A 23,153-nucleotide genomic window follows, 5' to 3' on the forward strand; every position below is an offset into this window, starting at 1 on the left:
TTATGGGTAGGAAGAACTTGTCGCATGTTCTTTAAGTCGAGATTTGGACTGGATGAATATTTAAATATATTCGGAAATTTTGACTTAGAAATTTTCACGAATGAGGGTGAAAGGGAACGGTGGGTAATATGGCGGCGCCCGTAGGAATTAATAAGTACTTATTCTTCAATTGCCTTTTGTCGGAGAAATCCGTTAGATTTGACAATAAATCTTACAGCAAATTGAACGAAATTGGATTTTCGAACCTTTTGCTGCAGACCGGCAATTAAAAGGAATAGAAATTTAGTAATTATCTTGGAAATTGTTCGCTGGAGGACAAAATCGAAAATCCAGGTTATCCGGCTCGAAGGACCAATATGTTGGGCTGGGGGTGGCTGGCCTGGAATTTTTCGGTATGCTGAAATGTAAAAACACTCGAACAGGCAAACACTTGACTTTTTAATAATTGCGCAGGCGCGACCGGGCATATAGTTTATTCGGCGAATACAAGTGAGAGACTAATGCTTATTCTAATTAGCTAAGCTCTCCCGAGCGCAGCGGAGACTTCAATTTGAGCTACCACGGGAAAAGTAGAATTGGAGATTCTGTGGTGAAGAGCGAGAGAGAAAGAGAGAGAGGGAGCGGACAGCGGGTGACAGTCCTCGCCCGTAACCTGGACAGGGCTGATCCAGTACCATATGTGACGGTGTTAAACTTGTATAATCTCAAGGATTTATAGGGGTCTCTCCTCCACACTATGAGTTAAAACTTCCCAGCCGCTTCATTACCCATCACTTGACGATACATCCGAGCAGCCGGAAGCGGAGTACCATTGAGTACAACTCTTCTTCATTAGCCGGCCCCACCATCAGAATGCAACCTGAGACGAAGCACCGAACACGACGCGCAACTTTGTTGACGTACTCTTGGTTCTTAACACGCATTGATGGAGAATGACATAATGTGTAGTGGAAAGGATTTTGTTGTCTGTAGGCGACATAAGTCCATCTTAAAATCACTGACGTTCACCGAATGATCAGGATGGTAACCGGAGATAAGATCCAAAAATCGAACGAATACTCACTACCATTTATTCTAGACTTCACCACTGCGTGTACCTTTTTCTTTACTTGAGCACTGGACTCGCCAATACCAAGTACGTTAATACACGACTCCGCTCTACGAATCTGTAACCGCACAATGGCGCAAACGATACAGATACTATACAAAACTCATATTTCTGATGACAACGGATCGTTGCATGGGATATTGCATCGACAGGTAATAGTTCAAAGGGTAGAATCCGAAAAGTGATTAAAATTGGTTCAGTATTTTAGAAGCTCCACGTGTTCAAAGTTGAACCATTTTTGGGTTGCAAAAAAAGCAGGTATTTTTTGGTAGAAAATTAGGACTTTGCGGTCGATTTTTAGGTAAAATATGTAACCGACCGGCTAGGTTATGGTCTCTATGGAAAGGGTCATCAAATCTCAGTAAAACCAATGTAGAATAAATGTATAATATTCTTTGCACGTGCCGGCATACCTGTTTTACCGAAGTACTAATTTTCACCTATTTTTTAACTTTGAATATGTTCTTTATCATAATCAAAAGAGATCGGGTCCCCCGACGTCCCACCACGTCCCAGGCAAAAGATACTTTCAACTCAGCGTATAAAACGCTCGGTTTAGTGCAAATTCTGCTACAAGCGCAGTTGCTGCGCAGTACGAAATTATATGGCGGGCATACATTTTTTCCTGTATTGGTGGCTTGTTTTTCAATCCCTGACTTTGTAATGATTTTAAATTTATGTATAATGATTAATTATTCTTAAAAAATATTAAATGGAGTAAAATTTAATGATTATTTTGAACAAAAAGAGCAAACAAGGTAAAAATAGATTAAAAAAATTGACAAAATAAAAAAACAAATAAATTTTTTTCTTTAAAATTTATTAATTTTTGTTTTTAAAACCTTAAATATGTTCCATACTAGCATTTTCAGAAAAAACAAATAAAAAGTATTTGTCGAAATTGGCTTGTTTGCCTATGCCTATGGAATGTGGGAAATGGAAGGGTAAATTTATAATCAGGTGGCTCTTATTTAAGTATAAAAAGTTGGTTTTTAAAAACATTGATTGGAGTGAATAATTCTTTATTATATTCATCCAAATAAGACTTTCACTTTCTAATAGCTATCCCGCCATTCCAATTGCAATCGTGCGTAAGTGGTTCGTGATCGGTATAGATTTTCACCTTTGAACGACCATAAAGATATCCCTTAATGAAATTAACAACCCAATGTATAGCTAACATTTCTTTCTTTGCCGTTTCGTATAGTTCTTCGGTTTTGGAAGGGATTCTAGATCAAAATGCAATTGGTATGTCGGATCGCTCCTATCGCATAGTCAGAGGCGTCCGTGGTTAGTGTGAATTCCTTATCAAAGTCTGGGTATTGGAGTATTACGTCTTTGAATATTAGTGTACTGCATAACTGTTCGAATGCTTTTATTGCTTTATCGTCTAAGTGAATCAATTTTTTTTGCCGACATTCCCTTTGAAATTCGTCCGTCTTCCCCTCTAAGCTAATTAGTGGCTTGGTCATTGTGGCTTGGTCATTGCAGACTAGCGCAGTATAAACCTCCTGTAATATCCTGATAGCCGAAGAAAGAATCTTAATTCCTTCAGGGTTTTTGGTCGCGGTCTACTTTGTTCTTAAAGAACTTGCACATGTCTAGTGGGCATTTAACGTTTGCTGTACTTAGTGTTTCAAAAATTGTTTTTAGATTTTTGCAATGAGTTTTTTTTTCTTTGCTACAAACAAAAATGTCATCAATGTAAATATACCAAATGTTCCACATGTGTTCACTAAGAATGTCGTCAAAGGTGCGTTGGATTATTGAAGGGGCTGATGTTTTTTTATATCTTTTTCCCTTAATGGAATTTGGTCCACTTTTAAGGTCTATAACGGAAAAAGCTTGTTATTACCTTATTAACTGTGCAATGACTCCGTTCGTGTCAGGTATAGGGTATTTGTCGGGTATTGTTACACTATTCAGTTTTCTGTAATCAATGACCATCATCATTTTTTTAATTGTATGGAGAACGTGATGGTCGTATTATGTTAAAGGGCTTTAACTTGTTTGTCAACCTCAGCCTTTAAAGCAATTGGGTAATGATAAAATTTATAGTAAAATGGTGTGTCAGTATTTGTTCGTATTTCGCCTTTCACATTTGTAAGGTAGGTCAGTTCGTCATTTGGTTCGGCAATAAGTTTGGGGAATTTTTAAGTAAACGATTAAATTCAATTCGCTGATTGTGTGTAAGGTGACCCGACCTTGGTATTATTACATTGACTGATTTTAATTTTTGTTTCTTTAATGGGAATATTGAATATGGTTTTGTTGGGTAATGGGTTTGAGACATGTTTTGGTTGAATATAGTTTCGGTTAGAGCCGGTATCAATTAATATTTTTAAAGTTTCTACACTTCTCATCATACATTTAAAGTATGGCAGTGAGGAGTCAGTTACCCTAAAAAATTGAGGTAGATATAGTCATGTTGTGGTTCTTGGTCAACGGCTTCTGTGTATTTACCGAGTGTTTGTTCATAGTCCGACTGTTCCTCTTGTTCTGCCAAAGTCTGTTGGTAGTCGGCCATTGTCGGTGCTCCTTGTTCTGTCTCAGTTTGTTGATCGATTTCTGTTTGACATTTCTGTGGACATTAAAATTTCTTTGGCGTTTGGCTGGATCTGTAATAGGTATTGGGAGCCTTTGGCAAAGGCATAAAATTGAGGTCTGTTCATATAATTAATTTGCCTAGTGTGAAGTCTTCTGTTCACGTCAATTAGTTCTGGTCGTGGTTGGGGTTTGTCGGAGCTTGTCGAAATTGTTGCCCATAATTATTCGGTAGTGGGCGGTATTGTGGGGATCCTAAGATAGCATTAGACACTCCTACTGGGATGTAGTATTGGTCTGGCCTGGTAACCCATATTATTGGTTATAGGTAGTGGGGGCGGCCCTTGAGGTGTGCTTCTAAAAGTGTTCTGATGAACTTTGGCCGAAGCGTGATTGATACGGTAAGTCTGGTTTTTTAACTTTAAGCACAGGTGCCAAGCAGATGGCAAGTCAGCGGGCTCTTTTATGCCCAACAAACGTGGGAGGTCGCCACGGAGACCTCGGATAAAGATATCTAAAGCTTTATCCCTGTATAGCTTTATCATAAGCCACTTATTTTATTGAGTATTAAAGACAAATGTCTGAAAACAACCTGATGGAATTCTTCAACTGTCTGATTGGGCTTTTGGAATATTGTTGTCATTTGATATTCCCAGGTGGTAAGATCTCGTTTGTCTGTATAATGTAATGTTAAGCTCTTTGAGATAGCTGCCCAGTTCAAAGGGACATTATAAGAATCAATGGCAATATCTGCGTTGCCTTTATCTTATTTCGAATTGTATGCAAAATACCAAAATACTTCGCTGTACCAACGGTGTGAGCATAAGTTTCCAATACTCTATCTACACTCTTTTTTCAGCAACCGAATTCAGCTGGGTCACCGGAAAATCATACAAAGATTTTACAATCCCGGGGACTTTGTCTAGATCTTGTAAATTATGTAGATGTTCTGGGCTAATACCCTGGCTCACGACATTTGCGAAATCAAAGCTATAACTTTGACTTTGTTGCAAGAGAGTTGGGAGATGTTCGATCAGAATCTGACGAATGGTTTCGGCTAGTTGTTCGGGCTGTGGCATTATGTTTCTATTTTGTTGGTGTGTTTCTTGTCTTGCAATTTTTCCGTGTTGTTCAAGTAAATTATGTGCATTGGGTTCTATTCGACTTATTACCTCAGGTTCTATTTTAAGATTAAGTACTGGTGGTCTAATTAAATTGTTGAAATTTACCATAAAAGAAAAACTTTACTGTGATATCGAATAGTCAATTTGTTTAATATGGATTACGCGTAATTATGTATGGTTATAACAATAAAATCAATTATTTAAATGTATAAACAATGAAAAAGAGAATCAAAATATTTTAAATTGTGTCATTTGAGATATGTTAATAAATCATTACAATTATTGTGATATTGAAATTTAAATAAAACGTATTTAATATTAATAAACTTATTTAATAACAAATAATATTTATTAGCAAAATTGTATAGCACATTAAAAAATTCATTTTAAATTTAAATATTTAATAGCAAAATTTAACCGTACATAAAAATGTTGTTTATATTAATAGAATCGTAAAACTTATTTAATTTTGTATAAATTGTAATTGCTTTAATTTCAAAATTTTCTTTATTCATTTTTAAAAAAGGAACGTGATCAAAGAACTGTGTGATTTGATTAAAGTGAATTTATTTTATTTTAATTGTTGAAAACCAGTGTCTGGTTTTCTCTTCTACCTTGGAGGGTCCCGTAGGACTCGCAAGATTGAGCTTTGTTATACTACTTTATTTATTTAGTGGTATTTTATTTTATCGCTTTTTATTTTATTCACACATTTTTGTCAATTTCTTTGAAAACTTATACTTTGTTTTCGCTTACAAATTATCACTATTTATACCCGTTACTCGTAAAGTAAAAGGGTATACTAAGTTCGTTGAAAAGTATGTAACAGGCAGAAGGAAGCGTTTGCGACCACATAAAGCATATATATTCTTGATCAGGATCAATACCCGAGTCGATCTGTCCGTCCGTCCGTCTGTCTGTCCGTCCGTATGAACGTCGAGATCTCAGGAACTACAAAAGCTAGAAAGTTGAGATTAAGCATACAGACTCCAGAGACATAGACGCAGCGCAAGTTTATCGATTCATGTTGCCACGCCCACTCAAACGCCCACAAACCACCTAAAACTGCTACGCCCACACTTTTAAAAAATAATTTGATATTTTCTCATTTTTATATTAGCCTTGTAAATTTCTATCGATTTTCCAAAACAACTTTTTGCCACGCCCACTCTAACGCCCACAAACCGCCCAAAGCTGCCACGCCCACACTTTTAAAAAATGTTTTGATTTTTTTTCATTTTTGTATTAGTCTTGTAAATTTCTATCGATTTGCCAAAAAACTTTTTGCCACGCCCACTCTAACGCCCACAAACCGCCAAAAACGGTCAGTGTTGAAGACTCTCCTGCGCACTTCCAATAGCTGAGTAACGGGTATCCGATAGTCGGGGAACTCGACTATAGCGTTCTCTCTTGTTTTACTTTGAATTATTTGTGCTAAAATTTTCGTATTTCGGACCTTTACAGAACGCGTAGACCGCCTATAGGTTGTCTTTAGTAAATCCACGTACCAAAGAATGCAACAAATGGTTTTGAGATTTATGCATATGTAAATAAATAACAAATTACTATGCATGCAACTTCGATTCACAAATGAACACGTGTGCATATCTTTAATTCTATTTTTAGAAAGTACCGTTAGGTTTGAAGGATAAACTGGTTTTGTGTGGAAGTATTTGGACTATTTGGAGACAATTTGGTTACTTTGTACGTAAATATATTCTTATGGTTTTTTTTTTTATTTTTGGGCTCTGACGGAACCACTGTGTGATGGAGCCGTACTGATGTACTAAACTGACTTAACAAGATTTCCTTATTTTCTCCCTCTTCGGGAGCCAGTTAATATCTCACTCAATTTGATGGTTGACTTTTTAATTTGGATTCAAATTAAGAACTAAACATTGAAATTTAGAGTAAGCTAGCTGTGGGTGTTCACACAATTCTTGCAAGCGAAGTACCAAGAGTTCATTGTATCGGCCGTCGAGAGGAGTAACAAGAGTTTCTGTTGTTAAATTCTACAAGCCCTGAAAATCCAATGTTGACGCTGACAATTCTAAGGTACAACCCCCACCAGAACCAATGGAAATAGATAGTTTCATAAAGTATCAAAATCGTCCGAATAATAATTAGTATCGTCCAAGTAATAATTATACCAGGGGGTATAATAATAACAGACAGAATTATAATAATATTGCACAAAGAAATAATTATAATCAAAACCAAGCACAACAAATTGAACCTCAATTCCCATTAAAAAGGGAGGCAACTGGGACAGTAAGTAAACCAGCCCAGAAAGGTATGAGAATAAATAACATTGATGAGGATAATTTTTTAAATTAAAGTCCTACATGGGAATGCCACATATAACAAGAATAGACAGAAATACAAAAAAACAACTAAAAATATTAATTGACACAGGAGCCTCTTCTTTCTATATCAAAAAGGGAATTTATAAAAATAAAAAAGAATTACCAATTTACCAAGAGAGTATCAACAGTTCATGGATACTCAATTATAAAATATTACTAAAAATACTAACAATATTTGAAGCGAAACATATATTTTATGAAATAAAATTTTTAGAATCTGACTTATTAATTGGGTATGAAGAATTTAATTAGTTTATTAAAATATTTATAGAACTTGGTGGCAAGAATAATTAGTTAATTTCAGAACGACAACGAAAAATGCGTTTGCTCGTAATGAATTCAATTTTACGACTTCATCTCTATTTAACATATGTGTTCTTAAGCCTAGTTTAACAGAGGTTGGCGAAGACGGGGCGAATTCGCAAAGAGCGAGAGAGAACTTTATTATGCCTTCTCCTCGTGCCACTTGCCCCGAACCTGAAGGCCCAGGACATATTCCCTGGACCATCGCCGCCAGAACGTTTGCCTGACTGACGAGACAAGCCGCCATCGCCGCAAGCAACTGAGACCCGTTTGGTCCGGGGTCCGGAGTGCTGGTGCTGCGATGAGCGGCCCGCCTGTCAGCAGGTGCCCGGGAGTTAGCGCCTCTCCGTCGCTTGGGTCCTGGCTGAGCGCTCCGAGGGGCCGCGAGATCATCGTGGCCTCGATCCCGACGACGACTGTTACCAGCTCTTCGGCGTTTAGGAGTGCGCTGCCCACCGCTCGTAGGAGTAGGTGCTTTGCAGTTTTCACACCTGCCTCCCATAGTCCGCCCATGTGCGGAGCCCGAGGGGGTGTGAACGCAAATTCGCATCCGCTTTTTGATGCGAACTCGCAAATTGCGTCCGCCTGCTCCTCGATCCGGTCGCGAAGAGCCAGGAAGTGGCGACTCTCTCCGACGACGTTCGTCGCGTTGTCGCAATGCACCGTCTGCGGACATCCTCGTCGACCAATAAATCTTTGAAAAGCCATTAGAAAAGAATCAGTACTTAGATCTGAGACAATCTTTAAGTGAACCGCCTTGGACGCAAAACAAACAAATAAGGCAATGTAGGACTTATACGGGGGCCTTCCTCGAATTTTTAATGTCGTATAGACAGGGCCACAAAAATCAACGCCACATATCGCAAATGGACGGAGAGCACGGAGTCTATCTGCGGGTAGAATTCCCATAATTTGTGTCATCAGTCGAGGCTTGCATTTGAAGCAGAGCACACATAATCGAACTGTCTGACTGCAGAGTTCCTGAGCGTTTACGGTCCAAATACGCTGTCGTAGGATGCTCACAAGTGCTCGAGGGCCGACATGAAAATTGGAATGGTGCAAATACCGGACGTAGCTCTGCACAAACTGCGAACGTTTCGTCAACAGCAAGGGAAACTTGGCATCATATGATATAGGAGCGTTAGCTAGTCGCCCCCCAACTCGCAACAACGAAAAGTTGCACCAAGTGCCTGTATCCTCATGGATGAATGGGTTCAACCGCTGAAGACTTGGGCCGACCTTGGAGCCTTTACGAACCTTTTCAATTTCTACTTGATACTCGTGCTTTTGTACTATTTCGATAATCTTATAAAACGCTTCATTGTATTCAGTCGGTGGCAGAGTTTCTTCGAAAACTATACTCTTGTTGTTGCATTTTCTTATAAAGCGGAACATATAAGCGAACACTCTAAGCAGTTTGAGGTGTGACGAAAACCCCTCGATGCCATCCAGCAAATCGGAAGTTTGCAGAGCAGCGGTCAGCCTGACCACAGTCTTCCTAGCTTCCTGACGCAAGACTTTCTCATCCGGCTCGAAATGCGCATTTTTGGGCCAGTTTTCTTCTTTGTCCTTCAGAAATGGTGGGCCAGTGAACCAGATCGACTGCCCTATCTCGTCGACGTCACAACCTCTCGAATCGATATCTGCTGGGTTCTGCTTTGTGGGAACATGCCGCCATGTAGCTTCTCCTGACCATTCTTGAATCTCCGCTACCCGGTTCGAAACGAATGTCGACAACGAAGATGGATGAGATCGAATCCAGTGAAGAGTAACTTCAGAGTCCGACCAGAATCCAATTCGTTCGATAGGGACTTTTTATAAGGGTTTGATTCTGTGGCAGAGATCTGCGAGAAGGTGAGCGGCACATAACTCAAGCCTTGGGAGCGTTTTGGTCTTGAGCGGCGCTACTTTCGACTGTGAGACCAACAATGATAATTTATAACCTTCGGCAGTTTTGCTACGAATATAAACGCAAGCTCCATAAGTTCACATGGATACGTCGTCAAAGGCATGTAACTGTACCGGTGACATCGGGTTGGTATGCACGAACCGACGAATCGGTATCTCATCCAGTAGAGACAGAGTGCTTTTTAGCATATTCGAAGCTGTTTCCAAATGCATCGGAATTGACCCATCCCAATCTAACTTATTAAGCCAGTACCTGCAATAGGGGGTCAAACAGCTTCGATGTCACCGATAGTATGTTCCGTTTTGTCGCTCGGAGAACCATGACAGAAGTGTCAATTTTGAACTTGAAGGCATCTTCGCTAGGCAACCACGATATTCCTAACGCCTTAGTTGACTCTGAATCCGAGATAGGTATCGACTTAACTGTGCTCTGAGATGCAGTGACCTCAGGTGGGTTTGAAAACCACTTTGTCAATTCAAAACCTGCTGTTTGAAGAACCTGAGACACTTCAGACTTAATTGTCTTTAGCTCCTCTACGCATGCAGCCCCAGATAGCATGTCATCGACGTAAAAATCGAATCCAATTACGTCGGCAGCTCTAGGGAATGAACATTTAGCAGATTCACTCAACCTCTTTGAGGTCACCATATGTGACGGTGTTGAGCTTGTATAATCTCAAGGATTCAGAGGGGTCTCTCCTCCACACTATGAGTTGAAACTTCCTATCCGCTTCATTAACCATTACTTGGCGATACATCTTTTTTACATCGGCAGTCAGGGCATACCTGTGTAGCCGGAAGCGGAGTAGAGTGGAGTACAACTCTTCTTGAATTGTCGGCCCCACCATCAGGATGTCGTTTAAGGCCACCTGAGACGATGTTTTGCAGGACGCATCGAACACGACGCGCAACTTTGTTGACGTACTCTGGGGTCTTAACACGCATTGATGGGGAATAACATAATGTGGAGTGGAAGGGATTTCGTTGTCTGTAGGCGACATATGACCTAGGGCGAGATATTCTTCCATGAATTCCAAGTACATGGTTTTCAAGTTAGGATCTCGGGACAACCTTCGCTCAAGCGACAAAAACCGCCGTTTTGCAACCTCGAAGGAGTTGCCTAATCCATTTGGATCAGATTTAAACGGCAGCCTAACTTCAAACCGACCTAATGGAAATACCTGAGTAGTCTTCCTATATTGGTCTTCACATAACTTGTGCTCAGGCGACAGAATTTTCTTTGGATTTGGCATTTCCTCCAGCGACCAAAATTTCTGTAGTGTTCTGTCAATCGATACTAAAGGTTCGTCACTACAACTGAAACTATTCACAACTTGTTTCGGGACTGCAGACTTGTATCTGCCCGAAACAACCCAACCAAGAAGGGTCTTTTGTAGAGTTGGATAGTCAGGACCTTGTCTAATTTGACCAACAGCTAGCAATTCGAAAAATGATTCTGCTCCCTATCAACATATCAATTTTTTGTGACTTGTAGAAATATGGGTCTGCTAATGGTAGGTTCTTCGGGATCTTCCAATCACTGACGTTCACCGACTGATCAGGATGGTAACCGGAGATCGACTTTACGATCTAGAAATCGAACGAGAACTCACTACCAGTGTGTACCTTTTTTTTGACTTGAGAATTGGACTCGCCAATACCAAGTAAGTTGATACACGACTCCTCTCTACGAATCTGTAAGCATTTCGCCAGTTCTTCTGTGATAAAATTCGTTTGAGACCCAGAGTCCAGCAGAGCTCGGGCTAACACGTATTCTCCGTTTTTCGTACGGACGCTTACGATTGACGTAGCCAAAATCACCCTGTCCAAGGACGTGGCATGCATAACTTGTGACGTGGAAGGCTGATCTTGGTTAAAAGTAGGAGACATGGTCTCTGGCGGGGGTGGCAACGCTAAACTGTTCTCAGGCACTGTATATTTATGAAGCAGAATATGGTGTGAGCGGTCACAAACTCGACACTTTTTGCCTTTGCATTTCGAAACAGTATGGCCTTTTCGCAGACAATTGATACATAAGGAGGCAGACTTAACAAACTCGAACCTTTGCATTACAGAGAGACGCCCTAACGGGCTACAATTCTGTAGCAAATGATCTGCTGCATTGCAATAGCTACAAGTTTGCTGAGGCTTGCTGTTGGAGAAGGAACACGAGAATGAGCTACGATTATGTGGCTTGCTCGAAACAATTTTATCTTGCTTCGGCTTTGTCGATTCTTCAGCTGATAAATGCTGATATCGGCGATTTAACATTTTTTCAAAATCGGCCCAAAGCGGCAAAGTCTCATAATCGAGCTGTTCCTCCCATTTTTGTTTGGTCACTGGGTCGACTCTATTCAATACCAAATATATCAACATTGCATTCGAAATTTTTGTATCATCTCCTATCGATAACAGAGAACCATAAATCGAAGAAACAGTATCGATAAGGTTTCTCAAGGAGGAAGCGGACTGATGCGATATTTTAGGAAGACTAAACAATGTTGATATATTATTCATAAAGATGAGGCATTCGTTATCGTAAACCTTTTTTAAACTGGCTAGTGCCTTTTCGTAATTGCTCTCGGTGACTTGGTAAGCTTTAATTGTTCCTAAAGCTTCACCAGAGATACATGAAATTAAATGGTTAAATTTTTCGGTAACTGGAATGCTGGCGTCTTTATGAACCAAAGTTTCGAAAAGGCTGATGAAATTTTTAAACTCCGAATAATCTCCACTGAATTTTGGCAATGCCAAATTCGGAAGTCGCGCACGAGTTGGAGCTACAGCAGCTGATCCCGGAGCTTCGCTAACGCTTGCTACCTTCAAGGCAGACAACAGGGACATTATTTTTGCCTTGGTCACTATACAAAACTCTTCCAACTCGTCGCCAAATTCATCGCTACAATCTATGTCTTCTATCTGTTCTTGTAATTGATTTGCCTTATTAATTGAAGCATTTAAGTTTGTTATATGTGCATTATTTTAATAAATTAATTCAATCTGTTCTCTTTCTGTCTTTGCGTTTTGTTTACTCTCTTTTTCGTGCGTTGTCCGTAGTGCTGTTTGGTGTTGTTTTTGTACTTAACTGCACGGTGCACCCGCTCTCTCGCTCTCCCACACAAAATCTTAAAGTGCACACTGCGCTCTTGCGGTACATTTTCTGATTTTGTCTTTTGGTACAGTGGTCAAAACCCAATTAAACATGGAAACCAATGTTGTCTGCTTTCATAACAAATGCCGTCAGGTAATAAAGCCTGATCAGTCAAAAATTACCTGTTGGCTATGTGATAGAATGGTGCACACTAAGTGCGCTGGTTTTAACGGCCGAACAAGTGATGACCTAGCTAAAGGCCCTAATCTAAAATACTGTTATGATACTTGCCTAGGAGTTGCGAATGAAATGCAACTATTTATGCGCCAAACAAAAGGTGGCTTGAAAGGACTGATCAGCAGTTTTGGCGTGGCTAGAGATAGTTTTCGTCGAGCTGATGATCTTCTTTCTGCGCTTGATTCACAATTTAATAGCCTCAAACTATTAGGCTGCAAACATAGTGCGCGCTGAGACGAAGACGAAGATGAAGACGAAACGCAAGCAATCAGCTTCAAACGCTGCTGTACTGATTTTGAAGACGAATCGCTTGCTATTTTACCGTTGGTTTTCGATTTGGTCTGACTATGCTTTGGCGCCGAACATGCTAGAATTTGCACAGTTGGTTTTTGTGATTTGACGGACGCACATGTTTTGTGAAAATGTCTGCAATTAACGAAGAATTAATTGCAGCAGTATTTAAAAAACGCTGTTTATGGGACCAGCCAAATAAACTCTACCACAATAGGCAAATAATTAACCAAAATTGGAACGAAATTTCAAACGAATTGAATGTTGATGGTAAGTAATTTAATTAATTTTAATCAAAATGAAATACATAATAATAAAATTGAAAATTTAAATACTATCAGCATTTCTATGACTGCAAACATAAGTACGAAACGTGTCTCTGATGAATCGACCTCTTTTCTTTGAACTTTCCAATATATTTTTTGGTTTGTTGCTTATAAATTTTTCTCCCTCTGTCATGTGCGTGTCCAGATCTTCTAAATCTAACATTGTATTATGCAGTAAACAAATTGCTTTAACAATAATTTATGCGTTAGATGGTGTCGTTTCAATTGGCTTCCATAATATTCTCCATTTGGAGTTAATTTACCAAATGCAAATTCCACACACCTTCGCGCTCTGGACAAACGACTATTAAAATATTAATTTTCCAATGTTAGATTTCTTCTGGCATATGGTCGAAGGACCCAGTCCAAAAGCGGATAAGCTTCATCTGCAAGCAACACATATGGCATAGATATTGTGGTATTGGGCAAATAAGAATCCTTCGGAAACTGTAAATCTCCAGAATTTTTCATTGTGTAAATCGCTGAGGAAGCAAAAGTTCCACCATCACTCTGACGTCCGTAACCACCAACTTCGATAGTAACAAATTTACATTTTGCGTCAGCGACTGCCTGCAGCACTATTGAGAAAATTTTTTTTATAATTATAAAACATTGATCCTGAATTCGCTGGGCATTTAAGACGTATGTGCTTTCCATCAATAGATCCAACACAATTTGGAAATTCCCAAAAATTCCAATACTGATCCGCAACTTTCCTTAAATTTTGTTCTGTGGGCACAGCCATATGTATAGGCTGCAAAACTGTCCACATAGCTTCACATGTCTCTATAACAATAGAACGAACCATTCGAAAGTTAAAAGAGATTGATATGAATGAAGTGCCAGTAGCGAGATATCTAAAATAAGAAAAAAATTGAAAACAATGTTATGCAACTAATGACATTTTAATATGTATTTTTTAGCTATGACTTTGAAAAAAAAATGGAAACAATTGAGGGACACGTTTCGAGCTGAATTAAGGAAATATCCACCGAACCGTTCTGGCGACGCTGGCCCTGATGCAGTCAACGAGATGTGTTCTCAATGGAGTCATTTCGAGTCCATGATGTTTATAAAGGACCAGATAAAGTGTCGCCAGTCTTCCGGAAATTTATGTCGCCAAAAAACAATGAAGTACATGATAATATTGGCGAAGATGTTAATAGTGTAGATATTGAGGTGCCGCAATATGAGGGAGAAAGCGACATAAGTACGTTTGAAGTGCAAACGTCCACCCCACATCATCCTCCTAGAAATCTTAAACGGCGTCATAATAACATAGAAGGTGAAATGCTCAACATCGAAAAAAGAAGTTGGAGCTGTTAGAACAGAAAACAAAAAACAAGATTCCAGCCGACGATGAAGACATGGCTTTTTTTGTGAGCCTATTGCCACACGTTAAAAAAATGGATCCGCAAACGAAGCTTTTGTGCAGAATGGAAATGCAAAAAGTCATGCGTACAACATGGGGCGCTCTTTTAATTTACAAAATATTCAACTATCTGTACCATCACCGACTCTACAGGAATCTTCATCAAATCAATATTCTGATAATGCTTTATCCCCACAGGAACCAAGCACTTTTGTTACATCAGGAAATATTATTACATTCTCAAATTAAGTTAAGACAGTGAATAAACAAGTAATTAAATGAAAAGTTAAAATCAATAAAATTAATAAAACTAAATATATTTAAAATAATTTCTTACCTTAACGTCACAATTAGCCTTTCAGCAGGCATAATTGAGGTTTTATTAAAATTCGTCCAATTTTTAATGATTAATGGTTCAATTTTTTTTTAAATATAATCAAACGTGCTCATTTTCATTCTGGTGTACTCCACAAATTTGTTCTCATCTTGGCGCAGCTCATCAAACAAATGATGAAAATCGCCAAATGCTTTTCTTCCCAAATTAATGGGATGAATTTTTATATTTGCTTTTTTAAATTTTAATTTAAAAAATAAACTCTGCTCAATTAGCAGATCATCATCCGATGAGAAATCCGATGAGAAATCCAGAAATCCAATTCATCTTGCACTATGCAACCTATTAGCTTACTCGCAACGCAAGCAATTCGTCTTCAGCTTCGTCTTCATCTTCGTCTTCGTCTCAGCGCGAGTCACCATCAGAGCGGGAGTCCTCTTGGTTTAGTCAATCGTGACCCAGGTGACGTCGATGATGTATCGTTTCTCTAGTCAAATTTCCATTTGTGTTCTTCAGTAAATACAGCACTTTATTTCGTTTGTGATATTTATATTTTTAAGTATACAAAATATGTCTGGACAGTACACGTCCGTTCGTTAGCAACGTTGAATAAAGAGTAAATTGAGATTGAATTCTGAAAAATGTCTTTGTCTTATATATATCTTAGCTAGCTCAGTTTGTTTACATTATAATTTTGCAGCCGGCCAACTGTCCAATGCTTGACATAGTATTCTTGCTGATGTAGCTTCTAAGCGGATGTGTCTGCAGTTGCGACATTCGCTTATTAGCTACAATGTTTCCCGGTTCAATAACATTGTTAGTGAATTTGGAACGATCGAGGGGGTTTCGGTGGAGAGTGTAGGCGTGGTACCGATGGGTCGGTAACTCCTCCCCCCCCAGATTGAAGCGATGGCCATAGTGACGGTATGTCCAGCGCGACCATGGGTACATGATGTTCTGGACTTGGTGTAAAGATTGTGACAGGCCTTCTTGCTTTCCAGACAATGATTGTTGCTATGGATAGTACTGCCACTATCATATAAAGGATGGACGTGTGCTGTGTTGTTGTGTTACTTGCGATGATTACCCTCTTATGTATGTTTATTGCTTCTAGATGTAATCTTTGCAGTGTCAGTGTTTCCACCGTGTTGTTTCTTGAAATCCCTCTTGTAGGTGGCATAATTATCTCTGGATGTTCTAATATACTTTCTATAGTGTTATCATAGTCCAGTCCATTTACTTCTACTGTAGCATTTCCATAAGTTATTATCGCCGATCCGTTTATACAGGTCTCATTGCCTTCTGGTGTTTTTACTTTAGTTTCCTTCGCATTAAAGATGAAGATGTATCCCTTTTCTGGTTCAAATATATCTGTGACCATGCCAGTATTCTGCATGTCACAATTACTGTGATTATTCTTTAGTAAATTCTGGATACATAATTCGTTTGTTGGTCGTGTTTCAATGTTTTCTATATCGCAAATGGATTTGTTGGCAGTTTGTTGGCATTTGTTCGAAAGGTGTAAAATTTTATAATCATTATATGCTATAAACTTAGGCGCTATTATAAAAAATGTTTTGTTGAGCGGTAATGGTATAATTCTAGCAATTTTATAATTTTGTTTTTTGAATATAGGTATCATAATTTCAAATATTATTTTATCTTGTGTATTATATGTATTTAATTTAATTAATTTGTATATCTCTTGTTTTGATTTGATAGTAATATTTTGTTTTCTTATGATCTCTTCAATTTTTGTGATCTCTTTTGGATCTAGTATTAGCTTAGGTATTATTTTTATTTTAGCCATTATTATACTTTCTGATAGATCATTTAAATGATTTACAAGCCGATCTATATTATATATTATTCTATTAATGTATTGTAATTTATTAATTTGGTCCTGTTCTTTCGATAGTTCTTTAAAAATTTTATTTTGAGATGTTTCTAAAAATCGACTTATCATAGCTTGCTCTTGGTTAATGCTTTTTGCTACATCTTGGAATCTTATTTGTATCTCATTGTTAAATGCTTCTTGATCTAGTAGCGCATTTGTTAAGTTTCTTTCTTTTTCTTTTAATGTGTCTATTTTTTCTTCTATCTCTTGGCCATCATTGGCGTCCATATTACCGGTTATTGATTTTACGATACTTCCTAATCCGTTCACTAAACCCCGTTTTTGTTTTCCCGAGGGTGTTAGTATTTCTATCTTTTCCCGCAATTGGGCTATCTTACCCTCTAGGATATAAGCTGCATCAATGAGCGTTTCATCTTGCTGTATCAAATTTAGTGTACTACTAAATTGTTCTACACAGCTTTCATATTCCTGTAGATCTATTATATGTTTAATATTTTTATAAGTTTGGATTATTAAGCATTCTCCTAGTTCTATTTTGGCGATGGGATTAGTGGACTCATTAATATCTTGGATCGATATGAATTGTGCCGAAACTAGCACGAATCTAAAAAAAAAGAGAAAAGGCCGAGACATTTAGTTATCTTCTTGTTTCTTTGTAGTCTTTCTGATTTTAGACTTGTGTATCTTTTGGCCTCTGCTTGTTTTAAATGTAGGTCCATGTACCCTTAACACTTTATGGATTGTGAAACGAGGTGTAATCTTATTTCTTCAATTTTCTTTTCTAAAGATCTTGTCTCCTTCCTCTATTTCTATTTCATCCGTTCTATTCTCATTTAATTTCATAGTTCTCTTGTATACTATCTCTTCTAACTTACGTTTTACTTTTGGGTATAACTTTTCTCGAAATATATTTAACTGATTTAAATAATCATGCTCTCCATTAAATTTCACTGAGTTACTAAAAGTGTGGGTTTTACCATGGAAAAGTTCATAGGGTGTCAACTTGGTACTAGAGTGTATAGCGTTATTATATGTTATCATGGTTTCTGATAGTACTTCTTCATGTTCACATGGTAATTGTTCTGCTTTTCTGCTATCAGTGATTATTCTATAAATTTCTGTGAGTGTTGAATGTAATCTCTCTACAGGTGAGTTACTAGACGACTGTTGAAACGAGGTGACATGTAATTGGATATTATATTGGCAACAAAACTTTTTGAATACTTCCCCCGCAAATTCCGGACCTTGGTCATATACCAGTTTTTTAGGAATTCCAAATAATTCCACAAAATTTTTAAAAGCTTTTATAATGCATATCGAATTTCTATTAGTTACTACATAGGCCCAAGCAAATTTTGAAAATTTATCTATTAGCGTTAAGTTATACTTCCCACTGATTGTATATATATCCATATGTACTATTTCAAGTGGAGCACTTGGGATTTCCGGAGTTTGATAGGGTATTTTTGGCGGCTGTCTATCATATTTTAGCCTAAGGCATATTTCACAGTTCTTAATAACGTTGCCTATTATGCTTTTCATATTAGGAAAATATATTTCTCTTTTTAAATGTAAATAGGATTCATCTATACCCCTATGATTTCTATTTTGGTGGTCTTTATTAATAATTTTTCCTGCTTAGCTTTATCCTTTTCTTCTGGCAGCAGCTCAAGTGACCTAACAAGTGTGAAAGTTTTATCTTGTGGGAAATTTTGTGCAAATACTTCTTGTACTCGTACTATTTTAAAAATATCCTCTGTTGTAAAAATTGCATAAATCTTTTTTGGTTTAAGTGTTGCTTTTAATATGCGTTCTACATTCTCTTTTGTAAATGTTGTTTCCCTAAAGTATTTTCTTAGTTTATTTTTGAAAGGTATTATTATTTTCTGTTCCGTTGTCTGTCCTCTCTGCAATACTATTTGAAAATTAAAATCATTTATCGGTTTTTCTGTTATAGGTATCTGTATATTAGTTATTGTATTCGATGCGGTGTCCGTTGCTACTACTTCGCTTGTGTGTACCTCATGATCAATTCTACTAAGCGCATCCGCTATAACGTTCTGTGAGCCTTTTTTATATATTATGTCGAAATCGTATTCCATTAATTGTATTCTCCATCTTAATATTTTTGAACTTGGCTCCTTAAAATTCATTAACCACGTTAGCGGCTTATGATCTGTAACAATTGTGAATTTGTTCCCATAAAGATACGGTCGAAAATATTTAACCGCCCATATTATGGCTAACATCTCTTTTTCAATTGTTGAGTAATTTACTTCTGCGTCCGAGAGTGTTCTACTCGCGTAGCAAGTAGGTTTGTCATTGTTTAAAGAGCCCTGGGATAATACTGCTCCGATAGCAAAATTACTAGCGTCGGTTGTTAAAATAAAAGGTTTATCGAATTCCGGATATTACATACTTCAAATGCTTCTAGAAATTCTGCATTGATTTGTACTGGTTTTTTCCCTTTCAATTGTTTAGTCATTGGCTTCGTTATTCGGGCGAAGTCTCGAATAAACTTTCTGTAATATCCTAGTACTCCTAAAAATGATTTTATCGTCTTTCTGTTATGTGGGCATGGAAAATCTTTTATAATCTGAATTTTATTCGGATTAGGTTTTACCCCCTCCTGTGTGACCACGTGTCCTAAAAACTCCACTTCTTTCCTTAAAAACTCGGACTTATTCAATTGTACTTTAAAATTTGCTTCTCTAAGTCTTTGGAACACTGTTTTTAAATTTGATATATGCTCTTGCAGGGATGGTGAAAATATAATGATATCATCCAGATACACTAGGCATATTTTACCAACCAAGTCTTTCAGTACGCTGTCCATTACTCTTTGAAAAGTTGCTGGTGCGTTTTTTAGACCGAACGGCATTCTAACATACTCAAAATGACCGCCTTCTACTGTGAATGCTGTTTTTGGTATGTCTTCAGGACTCATTTCTACCTGATGATATCCACTAGCCAAATCAAGGTTAGAAAAATACTTGGTTTTCCCTAGCTGGTCTAATATATCATTAATATTCGGTATTGGGTACTTATCCGAAACTGTCTTCTCGTTAAGTTTCCTAAAGTCTGTAACTAGTCTCCATTTCTTCTGTCCTGTAGCGTCTGCTTTCTTTTGTACTACCCATACTGGAGCACTCCACGGTGAGTGACTTGATCTAATTACATCTTGTTTCAGTAGTTCGTTTACTTGTTTCTTAATTTCCTGCCTTAATGCAAATGCATATCTATATGGTTTATTAAAAAACGGATTTTTGTCTGTTAACGGAATATTATGTTTTACTAAACTAGTAAATGTTAATGGTTCGTTTTCTTTATAAAATATGTCCGAAAATTCCCTGCATAATTTTGAAATCGCTTTCTTTTCTTCTAGATTTAAATGTTCGAATCTAAACTTTTGTGATTCTTCGGGAGTATTCTGCAGTGTATATGTATCAGAAGTAATTGTATGTAATTCGATAACTTCTTCTTCTTTATAGGGTATTGATTCTATTGGTTGTTCGACATATACTAGTCGATCAGTATCTGCGTAGTTGGACACCTCGAAATTACTGATGCCGTTTTCGGCCCTATATATCCCGTCTGATATAAATAAATCTTTTTCAATGGCTACTGCTTTGCATATTATATCTCCCTGTCTCGTTTGTACCGGCAGTGGTATTATTGTTTTAGTATGTCCCTCTATTGTAAATATGTTTGATGTAGTATTATTTATAATTATAATGTCAAGATTTGCATCAGTCGTAAACAGTTTACGTTTACTTAGATCAATTTTTGCCTCTAACTGTGATAATATGTCCATACCAAAAAGACCATTAAAGAATGGGTGAAATTTAAATAATAGTAAGTTTATAATCCCTGTCCTGTTAAATTCTTGCGGCATCTTCCATGCCGTTCTTTCTGTTATTGTATGTTTGTCTAAGGCCGTTTTTATAGTAATTGGTGAACTTAGAGCCTGTATGTTTTTAGGTTGGACAAGTAACGGATCAACAAAAGAATTAGTAGAACCTGTATCCAACAAAAATCTTAATGGGGTGTGGTCATTTGTATGTAATAGTATGAAAGGTAAACCCGCTCCATGTGTTTGACCATTTATGAACCCGGTTGGTTTGGGGAGGCTCTTGCCTGAAAATTTGTCGTTGTCTGATTTCCTACCTCGCTTTGTTCCGTTTCTATATTATTCAAACTAGCTGAGGGAACGTTGCTGCTCTTAAAAGGGTTATTCCTCTGTTCAAAATTTTTGCCATTATTATTATATTGTTTCTGTCCGCTACTGAATCTATTGTTAATCTGTCTCTGATTTTGATTATTGTACGGATTCGTACGACTACCTTGATTGCCTCGCTCTGCATAACTTCTATCTCTCTTTCCTTGGTAATAAAAGGTTTGTTCTACCTGACAACATTCGTAGGCCTGTACTATAGTTGTAGGGTTTTTTAGTCTTATAATCGTTCTAAGGGGTTCTCTTAGAGCGACCATGAATGAGTTCAGAGCAACCTCGTTATAAAGTTGTTTCTTCGCTTCCATTACAGTGGTCGCGTGATTTCCTCCTTGTACCGATGATACGAGCTGCCCTCTAATTTTGGTAATTGTCGAGAATAGCTGACCAAGTGACAGATTATCTGGGAGTGATTGAATTTCCCTAAGGAGAATCGCTTCTGACTTCTTACTGCCATACAATCTTTTGAGTCCCTCTTTAATATCATCCCACACTAGTGAGGTACCGGCTAGGGTCAAACTTTCATCTGCTTTTCCTATAACTTTATTTCTTATAGCCCGAAGAAGTAATAATCCATAGGGAGTTTGATCGGTGCCCCTAATAAGCATTATTATTTCCTCGACATTAGTGATGAATTTATCCAACTGACTCGGCTGGCCATCAAACGTTGGCAATTCCTTAATGAATGATAATATATCATTAGGGCTCAATGTCGTTGATATAGTGCTTACTCCACTCACCGTTGGTGAGATCGAATGAGAAGCGTTGCCAGAATCCATATTACCTGCTACCTGTTCAACAATCTGACTACTCGCTCTAGTAGTTGGGCCTGCGGATTTACTTGAGCCTAGTCCCTGTCTAGTTTTTTCTACAATCTTCTTTGACATCTAGACGCAAGCTATTTCCAAGTCGAATCCTAATACTCTCTTTTCTTTCAAATATTGTGTTCTTAGAATATTTATATAAGATAGATGTGCGTTACAAATTGTGTGCAATATTTTGTGTTGTTTTTAACAATGTTATATGTGTAATAATAATAATTTTTTGTTTATACTGTATATGTTAGTGAGTGTTTGTGGTGTTCTCTCTGTAATGTAAGATACTTTAGTATATGTTTGTTTATAGATATATGTATCTTTTGCTGTGCAGCAGTTTTTTGTAAATTAAAAGAAACTTTCTTAGTTTTGAATTTATGAGTATAGCTCTGTATGTCAGTGATCGTGCCACATTAACTTTGAATGCATGTATGTATGTAAATTAATATAAGTGTGGGGTGCTGCAGAGGGGATCCCTCGCCGCAGTCACTGGGTCACTGGTAGTCAAGGTAAGTGTGAAGAGCCGTAGAGGGGATCTCTCGCCGCTGTCACTGGTATGTTGTCGGTTGGCTGATTATCTTCAGGTGCTCCTCGTACGGGAGTAGGAGGTAGTAAGTTCACTTGAAGAGTTACGCTGATTATGGTGGGAAGATGACTGTCTTCCTTTTGGCTTCTGGCCTAGGGACTCAGATAGCTATGGTAATTTATAATGATAACGACAGTTGCCGGAGTAAGCTTTATGAGCGATTGCTCTTTATTCTTTGAATATCCAAAACGAACTGACTATAAGCTAACAAAGGGAAAAACATCATAGCGGCCTCTGCCAATGCGCAGAGCTTCTGCCGGCTATGCATGAGCTTCCGGCCAAATGCTTGGTCAGCAATTTGACCGGTGCTGGTGTGCGGACGATCAGTCCGGTTAACTTAGTTAACTATTCCCTCCTCAAGATTAAGGCCGCCCTCGGCTGACCCTATTTGGGCGAGAACTTCCTTCAGTTGGGCTGTAGATTTCTTGGCCCTAGTGGTTCGCTGCCAGGTTAAACCGATGCAGATAAGAGCGCAGAAAATTGCTCCTGCAACTAGCGCTATCTGACTTAGTCGGTATCCGTCGACGTCCTTCTCGAAGTTCCTGATTTGCTCCAAGTTCTTTTCACTTAAACGGTGAAGGTATGGGAGGCTCAGGATCTCGTGTTTCATCGAGATATCAAGGACTGGGGAATTAGCCACTCCCGGCGCCCTATTCTGG

General features: G+C 38.1%; 2 protein-coding genes across 2 annotated transcripts in view; one reads left to right on the plus strand and one right to left on the minus strand.

The window, feature by feature from the left end:
• The window catches only part of LOC122625508 (aminopeptidase N), a 455,949-nt gene that overhangs the window by 339,939 nt on the left and 92,857 nt on the right, over positions 1-23,153 (minus strand). The gene's annotated exons all lie outside the window — the stretch shown is intronic.
• On the plus strand, positions 13,082-14,870 carry LOC122625529. The gene is made up of 2 exons (XM_043805620.1): positions 13,082-13,242; positions 14,222-14,870. Exons 1-2 carry the CDS (start codon positions 13,104-13,106, stop codon positions 14,467-14,469), a joined length of 387 nt encoding a protein of 128 aa, XP_043661555.1. The 5' UTR covers positions 13,082-13,103; the 3' UTR covers positions 14,470-14,870.

The sequence above is a fragment of the Drosophila teissieri genome, unplaced genomic scaffold (genome assembly GCF_016746235.2).
Source record: "Drosophila teissieri strain GT53w unplaced genomic scaffold, Prin_Dtei_1.1 Segkk118_quiver_pilon_scaf, whole genome shotgun sequence".
Taxonomy (NCBI): domain Eukaryota; kingdom Metazoa; phylum Arthropoda; class Insecta; order Diptera; family Drosophilidae; genus Drosophila; species Drosophila teissieri.

Excerpts from the sequence above, each read along its gene's own strand:
- LOC122625529 (XM_043805620.1), top strand. The coding sequence starts at position 13,104 with ATGTCTGCAATTAACGAAGAATTAATTGCAGCAGTATTTAAAAAACGC. Across the intron at positions 13,243-14,221 it reads AAACGAATTGAATGTTGATG|CTATGACTTTGAAAAAAAAA; the intron begins GTAAGTAATTTA and ends TGTATTTTTTAG.